This window comes from Miscanthus floridulus, chromosome 10 (assembly GCF_019320115.1).
Source record: "Miscanthus floridulus cultivar M001 chromosome 10, ASM1932011v1, whole genome shotgun sequence".
Classification (NCBI taxonomy): domain Eukaryota; kingdom Viridiplantae; phylum Streptophyta; class Magnoliopsida; order Poales; family Poaceae; genus Miscanthus; species Miscanthus floridulus.
The window spans coordinates 32964633-32988503 of record NC_089589.1 but is presented as its reverse complement, the minus strand read 5'-3'; the positions used below and the strand labels follow the sequence as shown (position 1 = coordinate 32988503).

The following is a 23871-nucleotide window of genomic DNA, read 5'->3' as shown; positions in this document are numbered from 1 at the left end:
GCAAGACTGCAACACAGACTGCAACGAAGAAGAAATAAACGTGCTTGCAAGCGAGTGCCTGGCTGCGATGATGCAGCCTGCAGCCGCCTGCGCCTGCGGTCTGCCACACACGTCCGCACGGTGCCACACTACCGCCTGCCGGCCGCCGGGTTCCCGTGCGCGAGGTCGCGCCCGCCCGGCGCGCTAGGGCTTCGATCGGTGGCTTTGTGAGGAGGCGAGAGAGAGAGAGAGATTATAGAAGGAGAGTGGGCGGGCACGACGGCGGCGGTGCGTGATCTAGCTGGAGGTGTGCGTGCGTGCGAAGGTGTTGGCCACCGGTGGGGCGGGGTGGGTGGGTAGGAAATTCGGGCAAAGAAAGTTTCGGTGAAAAAAAAACATATGCCAGTGTAAGATCCCGTGGCAGGAACACGTAAGGTAAGGTGTAAGATGGACATGACCCACAGTTAGATTAACGTGTAGCATTAGATCTAAAGACAATTCATTATCCAACGGTCCTAATATAGGGTGGGTATGAAATTTGGGTGACAGCTATTTTCTAATTTCTTCGCTCTTTTATAGTATAGATAAAGGCTATACATAGTTTTTTATTTCCTCAAAAACAATATTTCAGGTTAATATGCCCAGCAAATTTCAATAGCAGCAGACCCTACTTGAATGAATTTGTAAACTAGCTAGCTTGCTAGACAGCAAACTGGCAACTTTGAGTTGAAGCAGTCCATCAAACAAAGACACAGTTGAACAAATAAAGCTTCAAACTGCAAGCAATCCTACAAACAAGCAACTTTATGTACATAAAAACAGAAACTAAACAAAAAAATGTGTAATTTCACTTCCTGGTATTTTCCTTAGAGAGCGGAAACTCCTAACGGATTCTGATAAATGAATAAGTAAAGCAAACTCAGGTTTCAGTACAAAAGGATGACCGAATACATCTTCGGTTCCAAGTGGAGTTATCAATCATGAACACAACATAAACTTAAATAACTTTAAGTGTTTAACTAAGACCTGAAGCATAGTCTTCAGGTTTTCCAACAACAACAACAACAAAGCCTTTAAGTCCCAAACAAGTTAGGGTAGGCTAGAGTTGAAACCCAGTAGAAGCAATCAGGTTCATACACGTGAATAGCTGTTTTCCAAGCACTCCTATCTAAGGCTAAGTCTTTGAGTATATTCCATCCTTGCAAGTCTCCTTTTATTGCCTCTACCTAAGTCAACTTCGGTCTTCCTCTGCCTCTCTTCACATTACTATCCAGGCTTAGGATTCCACTACGCACCGGTGCCTCTGGAGGTCTTCATCTTCCATGTTTTCCATGTTTGCTTAATTAGGTCTTTAGGACAGTGTTGGCTTCATTCACTGTGTGAACAACCTGACTGTACCGAAACCAAACCAACACTCAAATACTAGATACAGATAGCAGTCTGCCTGCCCTGCATAGACACTAAAACTGTACAACTTCAGGCTTGGAACTTAAAATTAGTCCCTGCTAGTGATGACAAACCACCACTGCCTGAAAACAAGCATGTGTAAAACATGTGACTAACTCATAAAATTTACACAAGGTTACACTGGATTTGGTATCTGGCTATGAAAGATTCAGGTCGGCCTTTGAAGCAAAAAAGTGGATATCTCCAGACAAAGGAAACAGCCATTGACCGAACTACAACACAGGGTCGTCCGCTCCCATGTCACTGCCAGAAAAAGTTGTTTACCATCCTTTTCCACTACTTTCTCGCACTCTTGCAACAGAACAAACAAGCTCCAATCAACATATGCGTTCTAGTGTTCTAATAAAAAAAGCTGGAGCACGCTCTGGCTCATGACGTCCAATAAACGAAGTTTTAAACTGTATGCAACCAGAGAGACGACCAATATTTCAGACAGATGCTGAACTCAAAATCCTGACTTCTTTACAGTTCTGAGTGGATTCCTGAGTACATGCAAAGCCAGTAACTGCTACCCTTGTTACAGAAATGAAAATTAAAGTTATTAAACTGAAGTACACAGGTTCATTTTCCAGTCAAAACAGCCATAATATAGCTTCTGATTAAAACGATAATATTAGGGTTAAACATTAATGAAACACCATCGTACACAAGACTAACTAAAATTGAAATATAGTTGCCACAGCCATGATCATAACATCATAGGTCCAATGATGGTTCACACCACCATAAATTAAACTACCCAAGAGAATAACAGTGGACATGCCAAAGCACCAACCTGCAAAGACGCTAACTGCAGCAGATTCAACTTGGTGAATTTGTACACAGTCCAGGCACTACCATACCTTGGTTCAACGGTGATTAATTTGTCTCTGATGATGATTGTAGTTTTCTGCTAGCCCAATCTGAAAAGCAACATGCAGTAGCATATAAGTTGAAATTATTATGCCCACACAAACAGTGCTTAAAGATGAATAGTGCAAACTGCCAATTGTGTAGTATTTACAAAGTAGGGTAAAATAACGAACAATCCAAAATGTGATAAAACAGTACGTAGTTTATGATTTATTGGTGCAATCCCAAAGGTATAAAAGGTTTGGGTATTGGCATGTGAACTTCAGAACAGCCATAGGAGATATCAACACTACAATCAAAACATTCTGGTTAATTTGTGAAAAAAAGAAGAACAAAAACTTTTTAGGGCACGTGGTGCCGTTTTCAGTAATAGCACTTAAAATTCTGACCTAACCAAAATCAAGCGAGATCTTCAGATAGTGCCATGTATTCAGTTTTGAACTGACTAACATCATCATCAATATTCAGTTTAATAGATAAACATTAATTGCAACCGTACATGAAAGCCATTGTGCAGGATTACATCTAGGCAATGGGCTAGCACTGTACGTGGAGTGTAGAAGCTCATAAATGGGATGACACCGCAGCAAGCCTCAGGCTCGCTTACCTTCCTCACCTTCCTCTTCCGACCTGACTTGAGCTCCATCATGAAGATACCAACATCTGTCTTCACAAATATGACACCAACACCATCAGCAAAACCAATCACACTGCGTCTGTAACGGGGGATGTTATTGGGGAACAGTTTCTGAATCTTGATGAACCTTCGTGGTACCCAGCCGGCATCTCCCTTTGGATCCACCTCTCTTGACCATAGGTAAAGCCTTGAACCCCTAATGCCAGCAAGCCCAAGTGAACCCTCCTCTGTTTGCATGAGGAGAACACCACAATTGTACAAGTCCGGCGGATCCATAATAGATAAGGAATTATTGCCCAAATCAAATTTCAGAATTTTTTCACCAAGCTCAAGGGAGAAATAGATGTTATCTCCGATAAGAGCACCATTCCTGTTAAGGTCGACCTCGCAACGGACGCCGGCTAAGTAAAGAGGAGCGGGAGTGTCCCACGCGCCAGTTTCTGACGAATACACACCCACCCGAGCGAACAACTCACCGGGACGGCCATCATGGGAGCTCACGAAGACCACAAGGAAGGGGCCACCATGGCAACCGAGGTGGTTGCAGCTACCCGCGGCGCAGAGAACCGCGGCGGAGCTGTAAAAGGAGATGGTGATGCTGGACTTGGGCAGCCTCTGCAGATCGCCTGTGATAGGATCCCAGACAACGAGGTCGACGCCGTAGAAGCCCATGTCATGGAGGACTCGCCCATGGCGGCAACTGAGCGCTCGCCATCTGACGCAATCAAACGCCGGCTGGGGGATGGTGGATGCTGATGTTGTGGGGACGTAGCGGAATGATTGGAAGAGGCTGGCGGTGATTGAGTTGCGGAGGAAGCCGAGCAGCGGTGGTATCCAGTGGAACTCGCGGTAGCGGCGGAGGAAGGCGGGGTCGAGGAGGATGCGGCGCCAGAGCTTGCTGACTAGGGAGGCGCGCACGAGGTGCGCGGGCTCGTCCGGGGAGATTCGGAGGAGGACCTCCGCGATGGTGTCTTCGATGAGCTCCGGCACGAGCGTGGTGGCGCCATGCCGGTGAGGGTTTGGTTCTGGCGGCGGATTGGGGGAAGGAGATGAACAGCGACTGGCCCGTGGGGGTCTGAATTGCAGATTCCCACTGTAACGTCTTTGTCTCATTTTACTCTAGATTTAGGGGGTGTTTGGCATGGCTCTGGAGCTGAACTTCAGCAACTCCAGCTAATTTTCAAGCCAAATACCTCAACTCCAAAACTCCATGGAGCTGCCAACTCCATGGAGCTGTAGTGCAAATAGAGGTGGAGTTTTGGAGCAACTCTTTTGCAGCTCCGACTCCACCTAGAGCTGGCTCCACCTAGAGCTACGACTCTACCTAGAGCTGGCTTCACCTGGAGTTCTGGAGTGGAGCAGCTCCATCCAGAGTTGGAGCCATGCCAAACAGGGCCTTAATTTAATCATCTTTAAAAAAAAAAGACACCTAGCTCTTGCCGGAACTCTTTTGTAAAAAAAAAAAGAAAAAAACAAAAAATAAAATTTGCTAGTGGAGATTGAAAGTGAGGTTGCTTTGCCAACGAATACTAAAATTAAATCAATTTGTCGGTGGACATTCTACTTTGTGCAAAATTTGCTGAAGAACACCGAACGCATTAAAATAAGGTGAAAGAGCAGCTGTAAAATGATGATTTGGCCCCTGGCTATGAATGCTGAGTGTGCGTGCATTGTAAGTGTGTACTGTGTAATTTGAAAAAGAAAAAAACTGCAATCCAAGCGTCGGTCTTACCACTGCAGCTGGCCATGCCAAAGCTGAGAGAACAGGGAGCTATGCAAACTTGAATTCAGTGCTCGCTAACTAACAAGTAAGAAAGGCCCTGTTCAGCTATTGGTTTTTTACCGTTAAGTACCCATCCTTCCTTCCTTGCTTACTATAGATGTACTTAATTTTATCTGCTTTTAGTTCTGAAATATGATATTCCTCAAACTACTTCAAACCATAGATGTACTTATAAGTTATGATGAACCATGCTTATAAAAGATGAAGTTATGATGAACCATGCTTATAAAAGATGAAGAAAAAAGAGAAATTTTAAAAGGTTATTATATGACTATTAGATCGACCTATTTTAGACTTTGAGACCGATCCGTATGATCCATTGCCCTTACTTTTATAGGTCAGATTAACTATCCATTGGGTCAACCCGGTCCGTTTCCATCTCTACTCTCTCTCTCTCTCTAATCCGGCTAGGATTCTTCCATTTGTCTTTTTATGTCCCACAATGCCTATATGTATCTCAGTAACTCCTTTGGAAGCTGCCTCATGATGAACATTGGTTGAGTTAGAAACTCAGAATCGTACGTATTTGTGCGTCCAGCGATAATATAAAGTGTAATTTAAATACATATTAGAATAGATAACATGAACAAGGTGTACTTTTACTGGGTTGCTAGTTTCTTATAGAAATGAATTACCACCCAGCTGTGTACGTTTGGCACGGACCTTGGGCTGGCCTAGTTGTAGATCGTCGTCTTCCTCGTACTGTATCTGCAATTTCTGCATGCATGGGCATGGCGCACCAAAGCCGGGGAGTGGCCTGTGTGTTGACCCCGCCTGTCTCTCGCTCACTCCCCCGCTTTACGCTCTCTTCCCTTCGTCCAAACTTGCCACCCGCGGCGCCCTTAAGAACGCGCATGCACACTCTCCTTCGGGAGAATCCGGAATCATGAAACAACACAGACCACTGCTGCAGGTGTGAATGGATTTGCTTCTCGTTGGGGGATTCATCCGAATTAGGTAACAATGGATGATGCCTGGATTTCTTGATTTGGTTTACTTCTCACCCAAATTTCATTACTAGTCTCCTCTTACTCCGATTCAGAGCGGATTTGCATGAGCTGATCCAAAACAGAGGAGAGGATGGCCCTGTTCGATCGGAACCAGAGGCAGAGGTCGTCGTTCTACTCCACGGCGACCTTCGTCGTGTTCGTCGCGCTCTGCCTCCTCGGCCTGTGGATGATGTCCTCGCCCGAGACCGTCCCGGCGGCCATTTCCTTGTCCTCGGAGAAGGCGGCCGTCAAGGCCGACGTCAAGGAGGAGGACAGCTCCATCGACGCCACCAACACCGTCAAGCAGGACAGCGCCAACGTCGTCGCGGAGGCGGCCACGGCCGGTGGCGCAGCCGCCGCCGCCGAGGGCGCCGAGGATGTCGACATCCCCGGCAAGCCCGGTGACAGCGGAGCAGCAGAAGGCGACGGCGGGAAGGCGGCGTCGTCGTCCAAGGACCAGTCGTTCGACGACGAGAACGGCAGGTCCGAGGGCGGGGAGCTCGTCAAGCCGGGCGGCGGCGAGACGGACGCCGCCGCGGGGCAGGACAAGGGCGCCAGCGAGGAGGCGGTTCTGGACAACGAAGCGAAGGTCGATACCGCCGGCAAGGAGCAGACGGCGATCGACACCAAGGATGCTGGCGGTCTGGATCAGAGAGCCGCCGAGCAGACGGCCACGGACGCGAAGGCGAGCGCAGCAGAGCAGGCGGCGGCGACTGGCGTCGTCAAGGAGAGCACCGCCGAGGCAAGCGGCGGCTCGGCCAAGAAACTCACGTTCGATGACGAGAACGGCAAGATGGACGGCGTCGACCTTGTGAAGGACGACGGCAACAAGACTCGCATCTCGGAGGAGAGTGCCAAGGTCGAAGGCGCCGCGCTGACGGTGAAGCCGTCGGCCAAAGCAGCGACGGCGACGGCGACGGCCACCGACACTGACAAGCAGGATGAGGCGTCGGCGGTCGCGGCCACTGACGACACCACCACCACATCCACTACGACTTCCGAAGACGAGAAGAAACAGGACGGTGTCGAGCAGCAGCTGCCTGCAGCAGCGGAGGCGCAGCCGAACGTCCAGGCGGAGCTACTGACGGAGCGCGCGGCGCAGAACGGATCGTTCACGACGCAGGCGGCGGAGTCCACCGAGGAGAAGAAGAAGCGCGCCGAGAAGAAGGGGAAGAAAGAAAAGAAGAAGGCGGCCGGCGCCGTCGCCACGGTGGCGTGGAAACTGTGCAACTCGAGCGCCGGCGCGGACTACATCCCGTGCCTGGACAACGTGGCGGCCATCAAGAAGCTCAAGACGGACAAGCACTACGAGCACCGGGAGCGGCACTGCCCCGAGGAGGCGCCGACGTGCCTGGTCCCGGCACCGCCGGAGTACCGGGAGCCGATCCGGTGGCCGCACAGCCGCGACAAGATCTGGTACTACAACGTGCCGCACACCAAGCTGGCAGAGTACAAGGGGCACCAGAACTGGGTGAAGGTCTCCGGCGAGTACCTGACGTTCCCGGGCGGCGGCACGCAGTTCAAGCACGGCGCGCTGCACTACATCGAGCTGATCCAGAACTCCTTTCCCGATGTGGCGTGGGGCAGGCGCAGCCGCGTGGTGCTCGACGTCGGCTGCGGCGTGGCCAGCTTCGGCGGGTACCTGTTCGACCGCGACACGCTGACCATGTCGCTGGCGCCCAAGGACGAGCACGAGGCGCAGGTGCAGTTCGCGCTGGAGCGCGGCATCCCGGCCATCTCCGCCGTGATGGGCACCCAGCGCCTCCCGTTCCCCGCCAACGTCTTCGACGTCGTGCACTGCGCGCGGTGCCGCGTGCCGTGGCACATCGACGGCGGCATGCTCCTCCTCGAGCTCAACCGCCTGCTCCGCCCCGGTGGCTTCTTCGTCTGGTCCGCCACGCCGGTGTACCAGAAGCTCCCGGAGGACGTGGAGATCTGGGACGGTCAGCTCTAGCTCGTTTTTCCCCTTGCAAGGCCGCAAAGGCATTATATATGCATGCATGGACGCCACCGCCATTGCCGAGACAAACAAGATCGATCGCTCATGAGTTGGTCACAACGTTGTTGGTCTCGTGTCTTGCAGAAATGGTGAAGCTGACCAAGGCGATGTGCTGGGAGATGGTGGCGAAGACCAGGGACACCGTCGACCTGGTCGGCCTCGTCATCTTCCAGAAGCCGGTGAACAACGTCTGCTATGACAAGAGGCCGGAGAAGGAGCCGGCGTTGTGCGAGCCCTCCGACGACCCCAACGCTGCATGGTAACAAGACAAGGCCACTGTCTGAACTACTAGTTGCCACGTCAGACCGGAAACTGACGACAACGATGCATGCATGCATGCAGGAACATAAAGTTCCGGGCGTGTATGCACCGTGTTCCCGAGGACCAGTCAGTGCGTGGCTCCCGGTGGCCGGCGCTGTGGCCGGAGAGGCTGCGGAAGGCGCCCTACTGGCTGGACCGCAGCCAGGTGGGCGTGTACGGCAAGCCGGCTCCCGACGACTTCGCGGCGGACCTGCAGCACTGGAGGAAGGTGGTCCGGAGCTCGTACCTCGCCGGCATGGGCATCGACTGGAAGACCATCCGGAACGTCATGGACATGAGGGCCGTCTACGGAGGGTTCGCGGCGGCGCTGCGGGAGATGAAGGTGTGGGTCATGAACGTGGTCACCATCGACTCGCCGGACACGCTGCCGGTCATCTACGAGCGCGGGCTGTTCGGGATCTACCATGACTGGTGCGAGTCCTTCAGCACCTACCCGAGGTCCTACGACCTCCTCCATGCCGACCACCTCTTCTCCAAGCTCAAGCCCAGGTAGGTAGGAAGAGAACGGAGGCCATGGCTAGCTACCTCCCATCTGATTTACATGCGGCATATCGATCGTTCAAGCGCGCCGACGACGATCGACATGAACACGACGAATCCGTCCTCTGTTGTTTGGATTGTTGGCAGGTGCAAGGTGTTTCCGGTGATCGTGGAGGTGGACAGGATCCTGAGGCCGAACGGCAAGCTCATCGTGCGGGACGACAAGGAGACGGTGGACGAGATCCAGGGCGTGGTGAGGTCGTTGCAGTGGGAGGTCAGGATGACCGTCTCCAAGAACAAGGAGGCGATGCTGTGCGCGAGGAAGACGACGTGGCGGCCCACGGAAATCGAGACCAGATGACCTAGCCGTGCGTGTAGTTGTTTCGGACCACGTACGTACAGAAAAAGGTTGATCTACACAAACACTTGGTGCTGCAGCATTGCACTAACTGAGTGAGCTAGGGTCCTTATATCACAAAAAAGAGAAAGGAAAACCTGAGTGATACGTAGATGAAGAGAAACATTTTGTAGGTATTGTGTGTTATATTGTTTTTGACCGGGTTTCGATGGCTATTTTTTGGAGGTCATGCTTGTACCTGGTACTTCAAATCGAGTACATACATAGATATATAATTTGTGCAGTTATCGTATTAACCATTGAATAATGCCTATATATCCATATGGAAATCAGAATTATTCATCGGTAGAAAAAATGTTACCAAGACGTGGGAGCCGCCAGTCAGTGTCAATGTACGTAAAAGAGTTTAGAATTTGACCAGCATTTCATATAATAGCATATTTGCAATGTACTCTCATTCGGTCACGGGTAAAATAAGTTGCTAAGGTCCTAAACATCGGTGACCAGTGTTAAACAGAAATATTGAAAATCTAGTGATACAAGAAAATTTTCGTCCAAAATTTATATATATTAAAACCCGTAATTGATAAAGAAAATCACGTAAAATAAATCTAAACCATCTGATATAAAAAATGATACAAAATGGTATAGAAAAATGTGTCAATATAACACTTTAGAACTGAGAGCACCGCCAGGACGGAAGAGAGCGGCGGCGGCTTGGAAAGAAAGAGGATGGGTGAAAACATGACAGATTTTTTAGGGTTAGGATACCATGGAAGTTTTACCCACTTGTTTTAGGCTGGCACACGTTCGTTTGGATCGTAGGACCAAATTCTGGTGAGTAAAATTCAAATTCAAAATCAACCTATGCCGATAATACTGAAATATCAGTTTTGTATCGGTGTGATATTTTAAAATCTGGTTTAGTCTAATCACCTTTGATTGTTTGAAGTTATTATAAATATACAGAAATGCTATAGAGCACATGTGTGTTTTATCTTGTCTCGGCACATGGATTTTGTGTCCGTTGGATAGGCATCGTGTGTCTCCTTGCCACCGCGCCATTTCTTTCTCTGATTTGGAGGGCCCACTTTGTCTGTACCCTGTCCGTTGAAAATTGCTATCCATTTTTAGCGCATTTCCTCTTCCTCTTCTTCCCCTCGACGCTCTACCCCGCGACGCGCTCCCAAGGCGATTTCGTCGGCGCTGCGGCGATTGCTCCGGCGAACTCGTGCTTCCCCGTCGCGGAGTGCTGGCGAAGGTATTTTACAGGATCCCCGTCGTGCTCTGGCCGCTGTTTTTTCCCTTGTTTGTTGCTCCTTTGCTCTTGTGTGTGCTGGATCCCATTTCGTCATGTGGAGTAGATTTCGTGGATCTGTGTATTTTGATGACGGCAGAGGGATGGAGATTTGGGTGGGAGATTTTGGGATGTAGGTGGGTGGCGGGGATTGATGAGGTAGGGGACTCGACTCGGGGCTCGGGCGTGCCGGCGTGGGGAGCAGAGCGTGTGCTGCTGCAGCCTGCGGCGGATGATGTGGGGAGCGAACATGCAAGCGGGTCGTGGGTGTCGTCGCTCCTTCGCGGCCGCGGCAGCCGACGAGCCATAGGGCGCTGTTGCGAGCGGGGTTAAGGCCGACTGCGCTGCTCTACTGCTGCGCTCGGCGCTAGGTAGCAGTAGTGGCTATCTCATAGGCCAAGCTAGAAACAGGACTCGGCCTTGCAGGACTGCACGGGGACACGGACGGAGATCTGCTCACCGGGAGCAGGACAGGCACCGATCGAGCAGTTGTTTTCTGTTTGTGCTTAATCGTTTTATTAGTGGGGTCTGATTCAATATCACCTTCCTTTCATTGACAAAGTGATTTGGTTCCAGAGTGATTAACGAAGAATTGTGTGCTACTTCTTTTAGGCAGTTCTGTACCATGTTATTGCGCGTGCCCTTGGATCCTTGTTCGCAATGAGTGAATATTATTTTTTTGTTACCTTGCTGGGTTCTGAATATGAGGGCTATTAATAAGATGGTGGATGTTAAGCCACGGTTTGCATAATGATTTTACTGATGTAAACATCTGCATATCATTAAATTTGTCTGTATCAGTATCAGCAGTTATTGTACTTGCTTAATAAGATTAGCTTCTACTATCTGTTGCAATCCTCTGCACATCTGAAATTAATTCATACTGTTGGATTGATAGTTATCCTCATGGTTAAACATTTAGAATGCACTTGTGGCCATGTGTATCGCAAATTTGCTCAATGTATGATGTTTGGCTGCCTTTGCTCATATTAGGTGCTACACTGCCAACCAATCAACTAAGGTATCTGTTAGCTAGCATAGAAAAGCAGCTAATAGCTTTTTATTGGTAAGGCTATTGGCTAATCTATTAGTTTGGTCCTGTTTGGATTCTCCATCCAATTGTTAGGGGTATTTAGGGTACTTATCTAACCTTTAATTAGCTAGGTAGTTCATTTTGAGCTATTAGTTATGGATCTAAACAGGCCCTATAGGAACTCGGCCTTGCTTGACAAGTTGACATGATTATGCATGTTTTGTGGTCATGAGGATCATATGATAAACCAACTTTGGTCCAGTGTTAATTTAGCGGCTGGCATTAATATGGTATTGAGCTCCATCCTCAATTTTGGATTAGCGAGGTTGAAGTTTTGGGTACAGTGTAGAGCTTATGTTTGGGACTTTACGTCTACCCCAATGGCAATTGCATAGTGCCCGTGGGATGAACAGGTCCCTGAGATGTACTACCATATTATTCACTGTGAGCTGATATTATGTTTTCTGCTAATAATTAAGGATAAGGATTGGAAATTTTCATACATAGTTTTATGTGCCATGATTCAATCTGTACTGATCATTCGCTTGCTGCAGTTTTTGTGATTCTTAAGATGGAACACAAAATTGCTTATTTAACCACCTTTGCTTCTAACTTGTCCATTAGGCTTTAAGTTTAACCTGACATGTCATATATTTGGGACTTTTAAGTTGCCCCTATGGCTTTTATGCTGTGCCTGTGGGATAAAACGTCCCAATATTTACTCCATTTTTTTCACTTTGTCAGCTAGTAGCCATACATGTTTAACTGATCATTAAGAATGGGAAATGTACATCCTCCATACTATCCTGGTTATATATTTGTTCTGTTTACCTGCTTGAACACAGCTTGTTTGAAGTGTCATGTGTTTTGGAGTAATACGCTGCCCTGATGGCAACAACAGTGCCTGTGGGGTGAGCAGGTCCCAATGTTTACCACCATTTGGCTCACTTAGTTGCTATCCATACATTATTAGCTGATCATTTGTGAAATGGAGAAGTTAACAAATTTATTATGCTAGGTTGTCAGATACTCAGATGCATATTCTTTTGTTTAAACTTTGTTGAACGATTGGATCATAATTTGTCCTGCAACTTGCAAGTAATATGATCTATTTTTTATTTGTAGCCTTCTGTTTTCCCAGTTTTGTACCTTGAAAATGTGATTTCATGGTGGCTGATTTGTGCCCTTGTGATTTTCGCCTTATAGCCTGGTATTTTTGGTATTGTCCTATGGGTCAATAGCAAGCCTGTGCTTGGCTTAAAGCTAAAAAGAGGATAATATGTGAACTTATTTGCCTTGGTAATGTTTTAGGCTTACAGGTCCACTTGCTGCTACTGTGATTCTGATGCTAATTGACTTGATGGCTCCCAATGAAGCAGAAAGATGCTGCCTTGCAGAATGAAGTTGGAGTTAAATACATGGAATGTATATTTGGTATTGTTGTCCTGGAGCTGCACAATTTAGAAGCTGTCGACAAACTGTTATTGTTTCTCTGGGTGATGGCGCCTGCTGTATTTCTAATTCTGACTGATGCCTACTGCCCAAGTGCGGATTCAGTGTGATAGTGGGGGCATTCTGCTACTATGTTAACATGTTCACGGTAAACAAATAGCTTGCTGAAATGAGTTAGGATGTGTGCTGCTATCTGTTTACATGTGAACGAATCGATTTTCATGATTGTCAAAGCTAATTAAAACTAGCAAGAACGAAGGGGTTTTATATATTTATATGCCGTGCGTGAAGCCTTAACCAACATGCTCCTTTTCCCCTCTTGGAACTTGGAATGAACTGTGTGACTTCTTCCAGATTATTATGAAGCCCAAACTTGTGAATGCAATATCATGTACTACATATGCCTAAATTTATGCATATTCTTTGTGATTTGTGCCAACACACACCTCTTATTTGAGTGTATTTTTCTGTGAACTTAAGTTTAACTTGTCTAAACTGTGAACTGGTATGAACTTAATTGTGAATATGAGGTTGCTTTAGTAGTCCAGCATAAGTTTTTTGAGCTAGGCAATTTTTTGACCTGCATGTAGCCATGGAGAATGATAAATTTCTACTGCAAACTGCATTAGAATTCTACTGAACCGTGATTTTATTCTATTCCTTTATGTAGAAGCACCATTTTGTTGATTGCACATTTATTAGTAGTAAATTGCACACTTCAACTACTGCAATTATGGTGTGTAACATGTGCAATATCTGGTCTTTATAAATAACTTTGTCACTATTTTAGTTAACTTAGAGCATGCAATTGTTCTTGCTTTAGGGCATCGATATTCTTCTGTATGGGCTATTTGGGATTGGAAATGGGTCTTCTGTTTCAGTGTAAGCATCAGACACTACATTTTTATGGAGTGCATATAATTTCTATTTTAATACAACTCTTCTCTTTAAGGAATAGATCTTTCGGCTTGATACGACAATTGTTTCCTTAACTGCAGTGAAAATGCTGAAGGGTAGCTGAAGGGTAGTGCATATATCAGCTGGTTTCATGATATTCTTCTCTATTCTGGGTAAGTTTACTTGTCATGGGACTAGTATTTGATTATTTACCAGATCTCTAAGATAATAGATTTTAAGTCTAACATGTATGATGGAACTTCAAAATTGGCCTTGTCTTTTCATAGATTTGTGCCAGCTCACACCTTATTTTTGTCCTTGTCTTTTCATAGAAAAAAATTGTTCGTTGTGATTTTGTGGTAACATATATTGAACTTTGTTAATTGTGATTTGTGCTAGCACACACGTCTTATTTGTCCTTATCCTTTCATAGAAAAAAATTGTCACTTGTGATTTGTGCTAACACATATTGAATTCTGTTGATTGTGATTTGTGCTAGCACACATCTGTTATTTGTCCTTGTCCTTTCATAAAAAAAATTGTCCTCTTATGATTTGTGCTAACACATCTTAAACTTTGTTAATTATGATTTATGCCAACACACACCTCTTATTTGCCCTTGTCCTTTCATAGAAAAAAATGTCTCATGTGATTTGTGCTAACATATCTTGAACTTTGTTAATTGTGATTTGTGCCAACACATACCATTTGTCCTTGTCCTTTCATAGAAAAAAAATTCTCTCTTGTGATTTGTGCTAACACATCTTGAAATCTGTTAACATGTTACATAACTGAACCCTTGATCTGTCAGACCTTTTGTTACAGAGAAGAGGCAGTCTGCAGCTAACCAGATCAGAGAGAAGTACCTTGACAGAATTCCAGTAAACTTCTACCCTCCTGTATGCATTGTTTTTTGTTTGTGTTGATTTACTCAAAATCCTAAAATCTTCTCTGTCAGTGCGTCCGATCTGCAGCTTGGCCGCGTTCTGCTACTGCTGCTGCTGCTGCTGCTGCATGCTCCCGGGCATGTGAATAGACTGCTATAGATGCTCTGAACATATAGTATCTCCTCAGGCCTATCCACTAATAGATTAGTGGTGTTTATTGTTCTTGTCCATAATAGTCGCAGTGCTCTGTTCCTATTAATCTGTTCTATTCATGAAAAAACAAATAAAACATTCAGTTACTTAATAATTGCAACCAGCAATGCTGTAAATTGCAATTATTGAGCACTGCAATTTTAGTGTTGAGGATATGCAATATGTCCCTTTTTACTTTCAGGGGTTGACTATTAGTAAGGAAATCATTCTTCCACGAGAATCCTTCCAACTTTTTTGATCTGGGTTTTATGTAGTGGGTTGTACATGGTATAGACTATAGTTGAACTGAACGATTTGGGATTCATAGTTTGTCTGTTTTCCACATTTTCTACAATTGTGTAATGTTTTACTGGGCCAAAACTTTTTCTTTGTTTATTGTGATTTGTGCTAGCCCACACCATAGTTAAATTAGTAATAACACTAGTACTTTTCTAATAGCCAGAGGCAAATCATTTCTCCCTTTCATTACTGAAGCTGCACTTGCACGGCAATGCTCAGTATTTAGCTCTTCAAAGTTGATAGCAGAGGCAGAAGTGTCCTTCAGTATTGTTGTTGCTGTGTCGTTTAAGTTCTGTAGCCGTATGCAAAGCTAACATGCGCTTTACATATAGTTTACTACCATGTTTTAGAGATTTCAGGCTACATCCCTCAATAATAATTTAACTAATTCTTGGTAGGAGGCTGTTAGAGATTTCAGACATTTATCTTCAGTGCTTGTCATAGATCTGCTAGATTTCTAGATATCTATCTTCCTATAGAAAAAATGTTAGTTATGATTTGTCCCGACACATTTTAGAAATTTGCTAGTACAGGATGATTGAGTCCTGCACTAATGAAATGTAATAGTTTAATTTATTTTTCTTTTTTCTGACATGTGCTATAATTTGGTAGGTTGATCGAGTCCTGTACTCATCAGTTGTATACCCTCACAATTATGGTTTCATTCCGAGGACTCTTTGTGAAGACAATGACCCAATGAAAGTGTTGGTTCTGATGTAGGTTAGTCTTCCTTCTTCCACTTGTCTTTGTCTTGTGGGAGCATTTGTGAAGAATGTAGAGTATTCACTCTTTGGATTATAAGGTCCTTATTTCTGTTCAAGGATAGCTAACATTAGTTCTCTTGTAGACACATTCTCAGACAGTCAGACTGACTAGCTGCTCTATAGTTGAGTCAATTGCAGTTATTTGTGAATGAATTTTGTGATATCATACGAGGAGTGTCATGACCTTGTGATGATTTATCTCATGCAGGAGCCTGTTATTCCTGGTTCGTTCCTCTCCAAGGAAGAGCAATTGGCCTTATGCCCATGATTGACCAGGTATTTCACGTTAGACACTATTTGAGGTAGAGGGAAAAGAACAACCCTGCTTTTACTTTGTTTCTAACTATGGGTATCTGTTGGGCGTTGTCAGGGTGAAAAAGATGACAAGATAATAGCAGACTGCTGATGATCCTGAATATCGTCACTACAACTATATCAGTGAGCTGTCTCCTCACCGCCTACAAGAGATCAAGCGCTTTTTTGAAGACTGTATCCTGCTTAATTCATCTACTATCGTCTTACTACAACCAGGGTATCGGTTAATTTTGATTTGTGGCAGAGTTTCTTTCTATAGTGGCAGAGTTGTTATTTTGTCAATAAGCTTGTACGTGTGTTTACTAGGCCAATAGTTCAATTCTAGCCCAAATGAGCAAAATTTCAGTTAGCGGGTATCGGTTTGTCCACCCGTTAAGCTTTGGCGGGCCCGGTAAGGTTTAACGGGTTTGATTCGCGGACCCGTTAACACGGCCTGCGTACAAAAAAACAACTGAAACAGAATGCTTGTTCCCTTTATCTTCCTTGTTCCATATTTGTCCTTGTCCTTTGTTTATTGTGATTTGTGCTAGTGCTAACATACCTTGTCCTTTGTTTCTTGTGATTTGTGCTAACATACCTTGTCCTTTGTTTAATGTGATTTGTGCTAGCGCACACCACATTTTTGTCCTTGTCTTCCTCTAGAAAAAATTATTTCTTGTGATTTGTGCTACATACCTTGTCCTATGTTTATTGTGATTTGTGCTAGTGCACACCACATTTTTGTCCTTATCTTCCTCTAGAAAAAATTGTTACTTATGATTTGTGCCGACACATTTTAGATATTTGTGCTAGAACACACTGCATTTTTGTGATTCTGTTTTATTGTAATTTATGCAAATAAAGACCCCAGAAGCTAAGCTCGTCCTTGTTTGTTTTGTAGAAGTTTTTATGTTTTTGTGTGTGATATTTTCTGTACAGTGTTCTCATCTGCGCTTGTGTTGGGCTATGTGCGAGGTTATATTCGAAGACGAGCTAAACTGTAGGAGTATGTACGCTGCTACTACTCCCCACTCATTCCTAGCCACCTCTATCCCTGCACAAACACCATAGTCCACAACACTAGTAGGGCTTTTGTACCTTGGAGGAGGCTAGTGAGCAGAACCCACCAGTGTTGGTTTTTGTGGTCTGAGATAGCTGATTTGCGACGGAGAGTCCCCTAGTCAATTGGTTTATGGGAGCTAAATGCTACAAGTATGCTATGCGCCCGGAGAGATATATTGATTCTGGTGGAAGTGAAGGATGAGCCTTATTTTGTTGTAATCTGACAGAAGTTTGCAAAAATATACGAGGCAAGCTTTGGTGAAAGTACACATGATAGCAGTTTATCGCTTCGCTTCTGTTCCTCTGGTTTTGCTGTGATTTGTGGCAACACATCTTAGATATTTGTCTCTGTCCTTCTATAGAAAAAAATTGTCTCTTGTGATTTGTGCTAACTCACCTTTTCCTTTTGTTTATTGCGGTTTGTGCTTGCCTAAGGCAAGATTTTGTCTCTGTCGTTGTTTTGGAATCGGGAGTTGGGTTTGTGGTGCGTGTGGATGCTTGGGTGATGCGGTCTGTTGATGCCCACTTGATTGTACTGGGAGAATGGTTGGGTTATGTGTTCCTCCTATGATGATTGAGTGCCAAGTGAAAATGAGGGTCTCAGGCTGTCTAGAATTCATATTGCTAGTCTATAAGTCTGGATACCTTGAGATTGGTCTGGTTGATTTTCTTTATCGTGCTAAGGAAATAGTGAATTCTGATAAGGCCTAATGGTTATACAATTGCATATTGCAGTTGATAAGTTAATTCATGTGTGACATATATGTCAGCCCCCCTCTCTTTCCTGGTTTCTCTGCATTGTATTCTGTTCTAGAAAGATTGTCAGAAAAAGGAAATTTTCTGCATTTTACTGTTGAACCCTTTCAAAATCCAAGTGACCACATGGGGGGTTTATGCAGAACTCTCCTTTGGGCTTGTTCCATTTTGTGCCTTTTTGTCATATCTACCAAGTGCTGACTAATAGGCGCATTCTACCATAGTCTCATAGCCATAGGCATAGTGCGGTTAACATAATAACAATTTGACAATGGCAGTGGCATTTGTCAAGTGCATATATGAGGTGAAAAGTTCATAGCTGCTGGATTGTTCCCTTTTACGCTCTCATATCCTTTTTTAAACTATCAGAAATATCTTCATGAATCATTACGTGTGGCATAATTTCTATTCTTTAGGTACACAGGGTGAATGTTAAAATTATGACAAACAAATGCTCTTGTTTTATTATGGAAAATTAATAGCTTCTAAGCACATTTCATGTTACAATTATACTGTGTCGAAAGAGTGTTGCTTGCAGAACTGAATTGCAGTTCTAGAAAGTAGGAACCAATAACCTGCTGAATTCCAGCTTTACAATGATCAAATGAGCATTTCTTACTATTAAGAACGCTTGCTTTTTATATAAATTATTGCCAAACTGTCTATAATCTGAATGTGCTTTTAATTGTTGTTATCCCCAAATAATGCAGTATACACCGGCTATTGACATTTGGAACATTGGATGCATATTTGCTGAGGTGTAGACTGGGAAGCCTTTATTTCCTAGTAAAAATGTTGTTCATCAGCTAGATTTGATTGACTGATCTTCTAGGCACACCGTCAATGGATAAAATTTCTCGGGTATAGTGCTATAACCAAGGAAACTCTATTTTTATTTCGTCTCATGGCTCAGTGACTCCAAAGTTGAACTTGTTTTTTATTCATTTTCAGGTTCGGAATGAGAAAGCAAGAAGGTACTTGAGCAGCATGAGAAAAAAAGGACCCTGTTCCATTTTCTCAGAAGTTTCCCAGTGCATATCCTTTGGGACTTAAACTATTAGAAAAGCTATTAGCGTTTGATCCAAAGGACCGTCCAACAACAGAAGAAGTAGTCCTTTGCTGTTGTCTCAAGTAGAAGGTATGTTCTCTATGCAACACACTCTTTGAGAAAACTGGTGTGATGCTATCTGATCTACTCTTTATTGATATTGGGCCTCTCTGTCTTAGTTAGTGGGCCTCTCTAGCACGTCTTTATTAGGCTGAACGACAGTTGTGGGCCTTGTTTGCCTGATGGAATTTGTGTGTCGCATTCTCTTAAAACACACGTTTTTTTCGGTGTTTCAATTCGTGTGTTTCTTAGGCATCTAACAACCATGTGCTAACTAGTCCAAAAACACATGGTTTTTCCTATGTTGAAATCTGTGTGTTTTACATACAGCCAACAATCATGTGTTGGCTTATGTTAAAACACATGTGTGTACAGTAGACAGACTCTAAATATATTATTGTGGATTGTAAGAATCGGGACCGTTAAAATCCTAGAATAAATCCAGAAAAATACAAGTAGCAACGTGAAGTCAAAGATTTGAACTCAAGTGGGCATAAGGAACTAAGAGCCCCTTTGGCATAGCTCCCAGCTGCAGGTTCACTCTTAGCATCCGCGCAGCCCCACCAAACACTTAAAATGCAACTGGATTCTGGTGGGTAGAGAATCACTTCTCCATCTCCACTGCTTCCCACCTTGCTCCCCAGCAGAATCACTCCTTCGAAGAATCGAGAAGTGAAGCTCAAGAATCAAGAAGTGAAGCTCTACCAAAGTGGCCCTAACTAGCTGAGCTACACTCAATTTATAATACAGGATAGATGACACTTCGTACTTACACTGCACACTCGACATTGTGGCAGCAATAGACGAAAATAATGTTTTGTTTGTTAGGTTTGATCTCCCACCAGTTAGGCCCAACGACCTTTTTGGGCCTTGTTCTCGCGCCCTGATCGGGGGCGCCCAACCCTACATGGTTGGTGGGCCCCCGTCGCACAGCGCTATAAAGGAAAGGTGGGGGCCGGGGCTCATAGTACGAGGTTTACCGCACCGCCAGTCACCCCACCGACATCCTAACCCTAACCCGATCTTGAGAAGGGGCGCTGCCAGCGACGGGAAGCACTACCGACGCCGGCAATGCCACCCCGACGCACACGCCGCCGCCAAGGACGCCACTGCACCGACTCCTCTCTCTCCACCGAACATCGCTGCCGACGTGCAGATGGTGTCCGCCAACGAGATCTCGGCCGGTGCTTCGACCACTATGGCCTTCGATGGTCTGCTACCTCTCACACCCCTTCTCTCTGCCTCTCTGTAAATCTTGAACATGTATTCCTATTCTATATACCCGCTCTGGTGAACTTGACTCGATTGAGTCCTAAGAAATCTAACAATGGTACCGGAGCTAGGTTAGAGAAGAAACCGGATCGGGAAAAGAAAATAGAAAGAAGAACCCTAGACCTAAATCCTTTCAGATAAGAGAAAACCCTAGACCCAAATCCGAAAGAGGGAAGAAGGGGAAGAAGAAAGAAAAGAAGGGTCGGAACCCTAACCCTAACCCTAGTTTCCCATTCGGATGAACGAAAAAAAAGAAATCGAAAGTACAGAAAACCAAATCGGCAAAATCAAACCCTAACCCTAATTTTTCCCCATCCTCACCATGGGTTAATCCCAGAAGAGAGAAAGGATGGGGAAGAAGGTAAAAAGGGGGCGGACTCACCTTCGTCGGCGTGGGAGAAGAAGAGCCGATTCGGGGCGCTGCTCGCTGGGCTCGGCCAAGGGGCGCCGCGGCCAGGCCGCTCGATGGCGGCGTGCTCACCCATTGGGGAGCACGCGCGTCGGCGAGGGGGCCGGCGATGATGCCACGGATCGCCCGCTCCTCCGCCTTCGGTTGCGCTCGCCTCGCTGCTGCGGCTGAAGAGAGAAGAGAGAGCGCGGCGAAGAAGAGAGAGAGAGAAGCAGCGAGCGAATGGCTCTAGGTTTCGGGAGGACGCGGCCAGAGGCCGTTTTTGTTCGCCTGAAGACGGCGCGCGACCGTCCGATCAGAACCAACGGCCACGGATGCTCGGGCCGTCGCCGGCCCAGACGGGCGCGAGTGCGCGCGGCACTTTGCCGGCCTAGGCCCAGGTTGCGGCCTAGGTGCGGCCTGCGCACGCGCAGAGGACTGGGCCGAGCTGGCTTTTGCCGTCTTGGGCCGCGCTGGGTTGAAATGAAAGAAAAATTTCGTTATTATTTTCCAGGAGCAATTTTAATGCATATTTTTGATGAATTTGAATGATTTTGATACAATTTTTCTGTGCAAATTTTATCCAACAATATTTTGCTCAGAAAACAGTGAATTTTTTAGTGCTTCTGAAAAATAATAATATGAAAGATTATTAAGTTTCCGCTGTGCATGATAATTATTGTTCTCTTTGATTAAATTTGAACCAACGGGATAATTTAATTTTAAGAGAAATGAATTTCTGATAATTTTGATGAGATTATGATGTTGTTATTTTCTGACCAACATTGTTAATAACAATATTATAATTTTGGTCCATGAGAAATTATGCATTAATTTTACTTCTGCCCAACGGTGATGTAAAATGTTTGCATGGATGAATTATAAGTTTTAATTTGACCAACGTTGAGTTAAAGCATGAAATTTTATGTATAAATGTTTCTTACTTACTCTGGTGTGATTTCAGGAGGCAAATGCATTGTGAACATTGCCAACATCCCGACACTCAATGGGACCAATCACCGTGTGTGACGGGAGAAGTATGAATTGGAACTTGTATTGGGAGAGGTCGATTTTGCCATCACCTCACCATGTCCTACTGAGCCAGAGGACCCGGTGAGAGGTGAAAATGAATCTAACGCTGATTTCGCTGCTCGAAAGCGTGATCATGCTGAAATAAGAATGAAATATGACCTTCAACATAGGCAATGAACTCTCTCCAACAGCAAGTGCCTGTTGGTGGCCAAAGCCACCATAGAAGAACAAATAAGGGGCTCAATCCCTGAATGTGCTACTGCCAAAGAATATCTTGAGAAAATCAAGAGTCAGTTTACTGGGTCTACCAAGGCCACAGCAAGTTCACTGATTAAGAAGCTTGTGAATGAGGAATTCACTGGTGGTAGCATAAGAGAGCACATTTTGAAGATGAACACTACGGCATCTAAGCTAAAAGAAATGAATTTGAAGGAGGAGGATTTCCTGATTCATTTGATTTTTGCTTCTTTGCCAAAAGAATATGACACCTTCATTGTGAATTACAATATGCAGCCTGAAAGATGGGGCATAGAAAGACTCATCTCAATGTGTGCTCAAGAAGAGGAGAGGATAAAGTCCTCACAAGGTGAATCCGCTCATTTTGTGAAGGATAACAAAAGAAAGAACTTTAATGGCAAGAATTCTAAACCACAAGGGAAACCTAAGTGGGATAAGGCCTCTTCCTCCAATTCACAGGGAAAGAAACCCCAGGATTCTGAGAATCAGCAGTATGGTGGAGCTGAAAAAGATTAGTGCAAGCACTGCTTCAAGAAGGGACACTACAAGAGGGATTGTCCAGACTCCCTGAAATCTCTGCTAAAGAAAGGTGATGAATTTATTACATTTGTAGATGAATCCCTGTATTTATGTTATGATAAATCCACTTGGTGGGTTGATTCAGGTGCAACTACTCATGTTGCAAATTCCTTACAGGGGTTAAGTAGGACGAGAACCTTGCAAAGAGGAGAAAGAACGATTAAAGTTGTAAATGGAGTGCAAGCCAATGTTGAAGCCATTGGAGTTTTTTCTTTAGAATTGAATAATGGTTTTGTACTTAGACTTAAAGAAGTACTTTATGTTCCCTCTTTGCGTAGAAATTTGACAAGTGTTTCGAAACTTGATGATGATGGAATTGATTGCCATTTTGGTCATGGCAAGTGTAAGATACTGGTTAATAATAAATGTGTTGGTCTTGCCTTCCGACAAGACAAGCTTTATTTATTATCTCTTGCTGAGAATGCGAACAATGTATGTGATGAGAATGTGAATGATTCCCCATCTACGAATGTAACTAAGAAGTGGAAGAGAATTGATTATGTCTCTTCGAAATTATGGCATTGTCGCTTGGGCCATATTTCGAGGGGGAGAATGGAACGATTGGTTAAGGAATCAATTCTCCCGCACTTAGAATTTTCAGATTTAGAACAATGTATTGATTGTATCAAAGGAAAGTATGTCAAGAAAATTAAGAAAGATGCCAAACGAAGCACAGGAATTTTAGAAATAATCCACACAGACATATGTGGTCCTTTTCCTGTGAAAAGTGTGGATGGTTATGACTCGTTTATAACATTCACAGACAACTACTCTTGTTATGGCAATATTTATCCAATTAAGGAAAGATCGGAAACATTGGATAAATTCAAAATATTTAAAGCTGAAGTTGAAAATTAGCACAATAAGAAAATCAAGATAGTATGATCAGACCGAGGTGGAGAGTACTATGGGCGACATACCCCATATGGCCAAATTCCTGGACCATTTGCAAGGTTCCTACAGGAAAATGGCATAGTTGCTCAGTACTCCACACCGGGGGAGCCTCGGCAGAATGGAGTGGCTGAAAGACGTAACCGTACCTTAATGGATATGGTAAGAAGCATGATGAGTTACTCCACATTACCGATTAGTTTATGGATGGAGGCACTGAAAACCGCCATTCACATACTTAATCGAGTACCAAGTAAATCGGTGCCTAAAACACCGTATGAATTATGGACAGGAAGGGAACCCTCACTTAACCATTTACGTGTGTGGGGCTGTCCAGCTGAGGCAAAAGTGTTTAACCCAAACATAGGAAAGTTAGACTCCAAGACAGTCAGCTGCCATTTTATTGGCTATCCAGAAATATCAAAAGGATATTGCTTCTATTGTCCTGACAGACATACGGAGATTGTAGAAACAAGACACGCTGTGTTCTTGGAGGATAACATGATCAGGGGGAGCATGGTAGCATGAGAAATCAGCCTACAGGAGAAGCGGGTACATGTACCCA

At 44.9% G+C, this 23871-nt stretch overlaps 2 protein-coding genes, 1 long non-coding RNA gene and 2 other non-coding genes across 6 annotated transcripts; 4 read left to right on the top strand and 1 right to left on the bottom strand.

Annotated features, from left to right (window-relative positions):
• Positions 1 to 908: 908 nt before the first annotated feature.
• LOC136488367 (uncharacterized) lies at positions 909 to 4048 on the bottom strand. The gene is made up of 2 exons (XM_066485326.1): positions 2906 to 4048; positions 909 to 2348 (listed from the first exon to the last, which is right to left on the bottom strand). The coding sequence occupies exons 1-2, from the start codon at positions 4046 to 4048 to the stop codon at positions 2295 to 2297; spliced, it is 1197 nt and encodes a 398-aa protein (XP_066341423.1). The 3' UTR covers positions 909 to 2294.
• A 1548-nt stretch (positions 4049 to 5596) lies between these two features.
• LOC136486463 (probable methyltransferase PMT26) lies at positions 5597 to 9140 on the top strand. Its single transcript, XM_066483365.1, has 5 exons — positions 5597 to 5675; positions 5761 to 7650; positions 7791 to 7965; positions 8049 to 8516; positions 8655 to 9140. Exons 2-5 carry the CDS (start codon positions 5799 to 5801, stop codon positions 8866 to 8868), a joined length of 2709 nt encoding a protein of 902 aa, XP_066339462.1. The 5' UTR covers positions 5597 to 5675; positions 5761 to 5798; the 3' UTR covers positions 8869 to 9140.
• An 886-nt stretch (positions 9141 to 10026) lies between these two features.
• LOC136490218 (uncharacterized) lies at positions 10027 to 14559 on the top strand. Of its 2 annotated transcripts, XR_010767548.1 has the most exons (5): positions 10027 to 10126; positions 12507 to 12795; positions 13471 to 13529; positions 13646 to 13717; positions 14370 to 14559. It is a non-coding gene; the product is annotated as an uncharacterized lncRNA (long non-coding RNA). The 2 variants fall into 2 exon arrangements; XR_010767547.1 differs by lacking the exons at positions 10027 to 10126; positions 12507 to 12795 and having other exon boundaries at positions 13240 to 13529.
• Positions 11886 to 11984, top strand: LOC136490500 (small nucleolar RNA snoR99). Its single transcript, XR_010767778.1, has one exon. It is a non-coding gene; the product is annotated as a small nucleolar RNA snoR99 (small nucleolar RNA).
• Positions 12096 to 12193, top strand: LOC136490501 (small nucleolar RNA snoR99). The gene has a single exon (XR_010767779.1). It is a non-coding gene; the product is annotated as a small nucleolar RNA snoR99 (small nucleolar RNA).
• Positions 14560 to 23871: the final 9312 nt, after the last annotated feature.

Coding starts and splice junctions, on each gene's coding strand:
- LOC136486463 (XM_066483365.1), top strand. CDS start 5,799: ATGGCCCTGTTCGATCGGAACCAGAGGCAGAGGTCGTCGTTCTACTCC. Junction 7,651..7,790: donor GGACGTGGAGATCTGGGACG/GTCAGCTCTAGC, acceptor CGTGTCTTGCAG/AAATGGTGAAGCTGACCAAG. Junction 7,966..8,048: donor GACGACCCCAACGCTGCATG/GTAACAAGACAA, acceptor GCATGCATGCAG/GAACATAAAGTTCCGGGCGT.
- LOC136488367 (XM_066485326.1), bottom strand. CDS start 4,048: ATGAGACAAAGACGTTACAGTGGGAATCTGCAATTCAGACCCCCACGG. Junction 2,349..2,905: donor GGAAGAGGAAGGTGAGGAAG/GTAAGCGAGCCT, acceptor GTTGCTTTTCAG/ATTGGGCTAGCAGAAAACTA.